The 9794-nt window shown below is 39.6% G+C and overlaps 1 protein-coding gene across 2 annotated transcripts; it reads right to left on the bottom strand.

The window, feature by feature from the left end:
* Positions 1-219: 219 nt before the first annotated feature.
* Positions 220-5474, bottom strand: LOC106810719. Of its 2 annotated transcripts, none has more exons than XM_014814155.1 (8): positions 5215-5474; positions 4936-5042; positions 4474-4658; positions 3844-4135; positions 3537-3624; positions 2074-2257; positions 1436-1559; positions 220-1028 (listed from the first exon to the last, which is right to left on the bottom strand). In XM_014814155.1, the coding sequence occupies exons 2-8, from the start codon at positions 5021-5023 to the stop codon at positions 874-876; spliced, it is 1116 nt and encodes a 371-aa protein (XP_014669641.1). In that variant the 5' UTR covers positions 5024-5042; positions 5215-5474; the 3' UTR covers positions 220-873. The 2 variants fall into 2 exon arrangements, with proteins under 2 accessions (XP_014669641.1, XP_014669640.1); XM_014814154.1 differs by having other exon boundaries at positions 220-1031; positions 5215-5468.
* Between the last annotated feature and the right edge of the window lie 4320 nt (positions 5475-9794).

Below are 9794 nucleotides of genomic sequence, written 5' to 3'. Positions count from 1 at the left end.
CTTTTGTGTCCACATATTACGCAGCTACTTCGTAATTTGCTAATGAATGTAGAATTGTCTTTGCAAATTACATTTGCATAGAGTTATTCGGCGTAGACATAATTAAGACTCGGTTGGAAATTAGTCTAAACTAATTGCTTGGAGGAAGGAAGTATTTTCATAATTCATTACATTGTAGAACTGCAGTTTGCATGTAATATGTCAATACTCAAGACAAGCTATTTGTAAAGCAATTTATTTACATGATGATAGTTGCAATTTCACTTAGTTAACGCGCAATCTAGTTATCATACAGTTATTATAGCTTCATCATATAAGGACTGAATAAAAATACATTTGTGTTTTGTGCCATTCCAAAACAACGATCTAAAAGGTGGCGTTCTCATTTACTGCGCTGTAGACACTGAAAGCGTTTCTTCGTATATAAAAATATATTACAATAAAACAAATAAGTTCCCATAAGCAATAAAAACCACACAAAAAAACCATCAATATCACTTACATGGTATTTTACATAACTTAATAGAGCAAGTATATCCCACAGTGTTTTGATCGCGTATTTACAGCACAGAATCGGTTACAGGTTAGATCTACTTATGATTCCTATGATAGATACATCATCAATATACATGTACAGCATGATGATCATATACAATATATATACAATATTAGGCTGTAACATTATATATATATACAAGAGCTAATAATACCTCTAAATAAAGAGATATTATTAGCTCTTGATATATATAAGCTATAAGGTACACCGAAATCCGTTCCACATCCGAACTCGCGTCTTAGATCACGCAAAGCTACTTAATTAATGTATAGCTTGTTCTTATTACAGCCTTCTTAATTAATATTCCAAATCCGTCGTTATGCCAACGGTTCGCTGACGTCACGTCTACAACGCAGACGTATGAGGAAGGCAGAGACGACGATGATGACAATGGCGATGAGGAAGAAAGCTAGTCCGAGAGCGAAGCCAGAAGATGGAATACAGATGTCGTCGGCACGGCCAACGTTGTCGTCTGCTGCAATGTTATAGCCACATTAGTAATGCCCCACGTTACGATAACTCGATATACGTAAATTCGCCCACACGTAATCTGTTAACTATGACCACTAAACTCGCGATACGAAACGAAAACCTGAGCTTAACGTAATCTTTCAAATGATAACAATCCCACAGCCGCGAAATCTACACGAAACCCATTCACTAGAACGACGTTTATGATGAGTAAGAGTGACATCACGTCATATATATTCGTGAGCATTACGTCAAATGTTAATTTACAATTAGCAATAAGATGAAAAATAAATAAAATGACAATTAAAATCTAATAATGACAATATCATAATGAATCGCAAAATATCATGTTCATGTTGATTTATGAGACATGGGTTGACCACATGTGATGAAATAAATTGAGTCTACCTTGGCTTATAGGAGAAGCGTTAGTCTTGCGCACTCGGATCTCGCCACTGAGTGTCACCATCGGAACATCGCTCTGTATAAACTCTTCCTTCGTCGCACGCTTCCTTCTCCTGACGTGTGAACACTGAAACACGTGGAGCGGATGATCAGTGACGTATAGTTATGGACAGCAAAGAGGCGAAATTAGGTAACCTCGAGTTAGGCTTAGATACAAATATCCGGATATCTTTTTAGATATTTAGAAGTTTTCGGGATATTTAGAAAAATCTGGATATTTAGAAAATTCCTTAATATTTAGAAGATAAAACAAAATTTTCTCAAATATTAAGGGTTTGTAAGGATGAGCTTGTCTTTTTCTGTATAAAATTTTTTAATTTATATTATTTTAATTTTTTTTATAAATTTTATTTAATATAATTCTGTATTGCGATTTTTTCGCACAAAATAAATATGTTTAAAATACATTACGTTGAAATAACTGAGATATTTAGAAAAAATGTGGGGATATTTAGAAAAAAAATGGAGATATTTAGAGATATTTTGGAGATATTCCGGAAAGATATTTAGGCCATTTTTCGAGATATTTGTATCTAAGCCTACCTCGAGTGTAATTCGTGAGGCATAATCGGAAGGCGTACCGTGTCATCACAATCAGAAGCCAAGAAACAAGCGAACGCCTGGCATCGGAAGCGGACGACGTCATCATCGGGGAACTTAAATGCCCGGAAGGTAATCCACTTCTCCACCGGACTGTCACCTCCCACACGCTTCTGTACTTTCTCCGTCAGGATGACCTCATCGACTAGATCGGCATTCACACATCTGAAAGGAAATGTTATTTGTGATAATAATTGTACGCAGCGGGTAGGACGAAGACAATTTATTTATTGCAACAGTTACACAAGTTTGTTCATTATAATTCATTATCTTATAATTATTTTTGTAATTTTTATTTTTATTTTTAATAAAAGTATGTAAGTTGGGCCTATGTGTATTATCTATAGAACCTTTTTGTATTACACTATTCCAGAATCTCTGCTCTCTCTCTATTTGAATACATGACTTCAAAAAAATATGATTGTTGTTAACAGATGACATATGGCAGTTGATTGTTGTTGGCATAGCCGGACAGAGATCTTGCGCTATAAGCTGTGCCCCGTTAGAGAGAAGTTAGGATAACTGCATGAACAGTTATCATTGTTGGCATTTGCAAAGTATCATTTTTCATATCAAACTACTCGTGAATCTGCACTCTCCATATTTTTTACAAAATAATACATGTATATATATATATATATATATATATATATATATATATATGTATATATTTCGCCATCATACACTACTACTCATGCACGAACCCAGCGCCGACCAACGGCACACAACTGTAAACGTTATTTTATTCGACTTTGCAGGAAATTGAGGTGTCGGGAAGGAAGATAGGGCCCGTTATAGCATTAGTAGAAAACCCCCTTTTAGAAGTAACCATTTAGTAGAACACCCTTTATTAGCCCACCTTTAGTAGCCCCCCTTTTACATTACACTACTTCACGCTCTATCTTTTAAACACGTGATTTCACATGAGAAATTATCATTGCTTTTAGCAGATATTAAGCATTTGCGGACAGAGACCTGGCGCTATAATCTGTGCCTCGTTAGAGGGAAGTTGTGTCGATATAATTATTAATGGGATCGGAGGCATAAGCATCGTCATTTCTCATTTTAAGCTACTCGTGATTTTTTTTTGACATTATACACTATTATTCATGCAGGACACTGGCGCCGACCAATAGCACACAATGTAACTATTGTTTCATTTAACTTTGCGGGACATTGGGATGTTGGGCAGCTAGTCCCCCTTACCATAGTAACGTTTCACGATAAAAGGTTTTTCCATTAGTCTTAGATTATTCAAAAATACCTAGTCTTTCGTTAGAGACGTATAGATTAATTTATTCAATCTCGTAGAGATTACTGGTGCGATTACTAGGACCGTGAGTCATTTTGATACAAAAAAATTTGCATTCGATTACTCAGGAATACATAGTCTCTCGTTAGAGACGTATATATTAATTTATTTGACGTCGTAGAGATTACTTACTCGGCGCTGTCAACTAGTTCCACTTGGAAGCTCTGATCAGCCGCACTGAACGCGCGGCAGTCATATAGAAGGATATTCTGATAGATACCTGTATGACAAGAAAACGGTGTGTCAGCGGCTTCGTAAAATCACGGGAACGTATCACGCAAATAGATATACAGTCGTGCGAGGCTCTTGCCTCCTGTGGGGGGATTTGGTTGTGGTGGTATGTGAGCGTGAACGTCTAATCGTTGTTTTATTAATTTTTACGTATCACCCGTATATTTGGCGACTATTATCTGCTCGAGTAAATTAGCATTGCACTTACTGGCATCTTCTAAGCTAGCAACGAGCAGCAGAGATTCGCCGATGTCGACGAAGGTTGCAGGTGTCGTCTTGTCGTCACTGTCGCTGCCTTCCCACACCGTGAGGCGAATCTGCGGCGGCGGAGGCGTGTTGTGCACGAGGACGGTGGACAGCTGTCCCACCTCTAGGTCATTAGCGCTGATCGTCACCGCCGTGACAACGTCGTAGTGACAGGTGACGAGGAACATCAGGTCGTAGGCTCCGATCAGATTCTGACGCTGAGCAACGGTCACAAACACCGCGTACGTTTGTTCCTGTGACGAAGCATGTATTTTTGATGAGGATTTTGCATGCGTAGTTAAATTTACTTTGCCACGCGCATTCACAATGCGTTGTTGAAAACGCGCATGTACACGTACGTACTATATCTGATAATCCATCTTATCTTATCCTATCAAGAGCTAATAGTACCTCTAATAATAGGTATTATTAGCTCTTGATCCTATATCTATGATATCTGATCTCATCACAGCTTATCTTATTATATATATTATTATACATCCTACATTATATAAATATAGATGCATGCACTATTTCATAGTATTATTAGCATTAGTATACGCAAACTATTACACGTCTAGAATAAACGTACGGCGGTGTTTTGGAAGACTCCGCATTCGTTATGATCGACCTGCAGTGTGAGTGATTCGGCTCCCGAACCGCTCGCCCGACATCTGCTGTCGGCGTGGAAACCGTCGGCGAATACCTCACCACTGAAGCCCGATTCAAACGTCAGGGTGACGTCCGTCGCATCGCCGCGACACACGATCACCTTATCTGCGTAGCCGAAGCAAAGGGTTAGATTATTAACGATTAATTCGAAAATTCAACATTTCCGACGAGTTTGTACTATAGATTGACGTGAACGCGCCAGTAATTATAACTAAGTGACGATATATAATACACGCACTTTGACATATCCTTACACACATATACGTACAAACGCACGCGCACGCGCGCGCACACACACACACACACACACACACACACACACACACACAAACACATGCGTATGTATTAACTTGTAAAAGTAGAAATCTTAAGTTTTACTCACCTACTAACGTTGGTGCGAAGGCGGTCGTTCCGTCTCTGATTTGTATAGAACTAATTACCAATACAAGTAGTGCAGTAGAGAGCTGCATGATGATTAATTCTGTTTATCTGTGTAAGAATATATATATATATATATATATATATATACAATCCACACGTACGTACACATCACTTCAACAGATTGAACACACGTCGAAACTCAAAATTGCTTTGCAACGAACAGAAAAAAAAAGTATATATATAACACCTACACTTTAGCAGCTTCATTAATGGCACTTACCCTCGCAGATGTTTCACGTGTTTCGTGCTTACGTCGGTGCGCGTGTGGTTGCACCAAACGTTATTTCCGTGCTTTTATATAGAGCAGAGTTCAGGTACGTGCCAGGACGTAAGGCTGGTCGAATGTTTACACACGTTAATCGACACCTTCAGGTCCAGGTCGCACTTCTTCTAATCCGGAATTTCAAGAAACGTCGAGACGGAGAAGCTTGCCAATCGATTAGGTTTCGGTATAGGAAGTCCATGAGTAGCTGAAAGTTGAGGCACGCAATAGAAACACATTCACTGGCAGGATGCTGACAATGAATGAAACTTGTTCCGGCGAGGCGCAATAACTCCAAGCATTACTACTATATACACAAACAAATTAACAAACGTCAATTAATTGTTTCCTTTGTAATATGCACCTGGAAGTGAATGGACACGTGCGTGGGACCACGTTAGCATCAACTAAAGTGATCCTTAGCAAATACCGTATACAATATATATATATAATGATAATATATATATATTATGTAGTGTGTGTGTGTGTGTGTGTGTGTGTGTGTGTGTGTTGTGTGTGTGTGTGTGGTGTGTGTGTGTGTGTGTGTGTGTGTGTGTGTGTGTGTGTGTGTGTGTGTGTGTGTGTGTGTGTGTGTGTGTGTGTTGTGTGTGGTGTGTGTATGGCCTTTATTCATTAACCCGAGGAGGAATTACCACGCTTCATCGCTTCACGTCCAAGACCTGTCCGAAATATGTGCGAATATATAAACATGTTCAGACGTATAGAGTGCTGGGGGATAGCAAGATGTTCCTACTCGTAGGAGAATCAATTATATTTATAACAATTGTTTTATAAACCACTAAAATTCTCGTAATCCATTACGATTACTACATCTTATTTTGTTCATTGTCTTCATCTACATATTACAGACACGTACAACATCATGTTGGGAATTGGTGTTTGTACTCAAGCATGTTTTGCTAGAAAACAGTTTGTTAGATAACTGTAATAATATATAAATGATAATTAATTAGTTAAGTAGTTTAGTAAAATGATATGAGAATAAATATCTCTCGTGTCTCGTCATCATTGCAGCTATATCACAACGATCATCGTCGCGTGTCAACGCTGTCAACTAGGTCCACCTTGACACACACACACACACCAACACACACACACACACAACACACACACACACACCACACAACACACACACACACACACACACACACACACACACACACACACACACATATATATATATATATATATTTATTTATTTATTTATATACAACACCTGCACACGCGCACAGACATACACGCACATGCGTACGCGGAAAGCCATCTCCACACCAAATGGCGTTTTCAATTCGCCTTGTATTGACCCGCATCGAGAGCTGTGCATGCAGTGCGTTCCGGCTTACTAATAGACCGCCCCACAACGGAAACGAAGCACCATGTAAACAGACGAGGTCGTCGGAAATGAAGCCACGTCGAACTACGAACGCTACCAATACGAGACTACGAAAGCGCGACGTTCGGACGAAGGCGCGAGATGCGCCCCCTCCCCCACCACCACATGTTTCCTGTTGTTGCCAATACGAATCGCGCCTGCTTCTCGTACACACAAGATCACAAATGATAGCAGAAATGGCAGTAGCGATCCTCCTAGCGATCGACTCCAGTCGACCATCAGATTTCTCCTGGGCCATGTAGCTCTCAATCACTTGTATGGGGTTATTTTAAGATGGTATACTGTAGCATACGCGCACACCTGAATTCGCGGATACCCTTGTATCTGAGTTAGTGACTACATTTTGTGAAGAAGAAAAAAATACGTTTAAAGTGGAGAGTTGATATCTCTGAGTGATCTAATGCGAAAAATGTCTACCGCGACGTCTCGTTGCAACTTGAGCATGATGTATTTACATTTTTATATGGTTAGATAATATATAGAAGTAATGTGAGACGTTAGTCTATATTATTACGAGACGATTGTTGGTTTACTATCGGTGCTCCTACGGATATCTCCAGGTGCCTGTATCATTATGGGTTTGGTGATGACGTAATACATGTAAATACATCGATTACTGATGAAATCGTTGGGTTAGCGATGGCGTAGTTGAAAGCATTGCGGTATCGGAGCTGACATGCCGGAATTCATGATGGTATGTCAGATATGCTATGTGCGTTATGGTGAGAGCTGCCAGATTAGTAGAAACGGTGTATAGTATCGGATAACATTTATCGTAATAATAATCTTAATAATAATCGTAATAATAACCGTATAATATTTATCAGTCATATGTCACACCATCGTATATCATCCGAATATCACATCAGTAGAGGTCATTAAATACTGATGGTGCAACTAGGTTTGATTATGGTACGGCTGAGTTTGTGCTGACGCTGTTGGATTTACGAGAACTCGTTTGACTTGATATAACTGCGAAGGACATATTGGATTTGCTTTTAACTGTCAAAGAACGTGGTTGGATTGAGAGATCGCTGAAGACGATACTGGATTCACTGTTAACTGTATGAGGACACAGTTGGATTGATAGATCGCTGAAGGCACTGTTGTATTCACTGTTAACTGTAGGAGGACACAGTTGGATTGATAGATCGTCGAGGGGACCATTGGATTCAATGTTAATCGTATGAGGATTTGCTTTTAACTGTCGAAGAACTCGGTTGAATTGACAGATCGCTGAAAGCGATACTGGATTCGCTGTTAACTGTACGATGACACGGTTGGATTGATAGATCACTGAAGGCAGCATTATATCATCTTTTACTGTCCTCGACGATAGCTGCTGCATTGATGCGAGTACGGTTGGAATAATGTACACTCTGTCAAGACGCCCCTTGACGATTGTCCGTTGTCATCGTGGCTAAATGACCGACAAATGCATACGGATACGTGACTAATGACTATAGGGACTAAAGTTATCCGAACTAATATAACATTAAAGGGAAATTATTAGTACTATAGCTTTACCTGTATGTGGTTTATTATAGAACGTGAATAGATGCAAGGGTCAGCAAGCAATCTACTATGACATATGCATAATCAATTCTACATGTGATGATTTTAATTTGGTTGGTTATGCACAGGCGATATTTACTCATGTGTACGTGCTCACATATGTGTCCTCTCCCTTTGTATACGTAATCAATGATTTTACCCGGTATTAATTTAAAACAGCAGTCGCCTTTCTACACGGATCGACCACGACTTGTGTTCTCTTGTAGTTTCGAAACTGTCTATTAAACGCCGAAGTAAGTCATTATTTCTGCACTATGCATGTTTCCCACATACGGATGTCCTATTTACATTATTTCAGGAGTTAATAAAGACAAAACGACTTTCTTTATTAACTCCTGATTATTTCCACTATCCCATTTCCTTACGTCGTGCTTCTAGCCAATTTCGTTAAGGCCAACTCATCGAGATTGCACACTCGTTAGCTGATAGACACCATAGCACACTAGAAGGGTCTCGTTAATCATTTTTCCGGGGCAGCCGATCAAGCACACCACGTGACGTCATGCAGTGCATGTGCACGCGGAGATCTGGTTTATTCCCGTTTCGCCATTTTCCCACTTCGCCATTTCCCATTTCGCCATTAAAATTTCCCATTTCGCCATTTCCCATTTCGCCATTTTCCCATTTCGCCATTTTCCCATTTCGCCAGTTTCCCACTTCGCCAGTTTCCCACTTCGCCAGTTTCCCACTTCGCCAGTTTCCCATTTCGCCAGTTTCCCCTTTCGCCAGTTTCCCACTTCGCCAGTTTCCCACTTCGCCATTTTCCCACTTCGCCAGTTTCCCCTTTCGCCAGTTTCCCATTTCGCCAGTTTCCCACTTCGCCAGTTTCCCACTTCGCCAGTTTCCCCTTTCGCCAGTTTCCCACTTCGCCAGTTTCCCATTCCGCCATTTCGTCCTATCTCCCCGACCACCCCCTTGTTCAAGGTGGGTTGAAAGTAGGCCTCTGTAATGAATAAATTATAACGAATCTTTAAACATGAATAAGTAATAAGTAATGAATAAGTAATAATAAGTAATAATAAGTAATAATAAGTAATAATAAGTAATAATAATAATAATAATAATAAGTAATAATAATAAGTAATAAGTAATGAATAAGTAATAAGTAATGAATAAGTAATAAGTAATGAATAAGTAGGCCTCTAATGAATAAATTATAACGAATCTTTAGATATGGAGTCAACTATTTATTTGAAGAACAAGAAGGCGAAATCGTACATATCGAAACATATGGATCATGTACAGGCACCCTAACCCTAACCCTAACCCTAGCCCTAACCCTATCCCTAACCCTAGAAATGACTCTTTTTTAAGAATGGAAGGATCAATTTCGTGCAGGGGGTGGAAGCAACATAAAATATTGGCGAAATGGAAAACTGGCGAAGTGGGAAAATGGCGAAGTGGGAAAATGGCGAAATGGGAAAATGGCGAAGTGGGAAAATGGCGAAATGGGAAACTGGCGAAATGGGAAATGGCGAAATGGGAAATGGCGAAGTGGGAAAATGGCGAAATGGGAAACTGGCGAAATGGGAAATGGCGTAATGGGAAA

The sequence above is a fragment of the Priapulus caudatus genome, unplaced genomic scaffold (genome assembly GCF_000485595.1).
Source record: "Priapulus caudatus unplaced genomic scaffold, Priapulus_caudatus-5.0.1 Scaffold467, whole genome shotgun sequence".
Classification (NCBI taxonomy): Eukaryota; Metazoa; Priapulida; class Priapulimorpha; order Priapulimorphida; family Priapulidae; genus Priapulus; species Priapulus caudatus.
The sequence above is the reverse complement of the archived record's forward strand: the minus strand, read 5'-3'. Positions and strand labels throughout refer to the sequence as shown.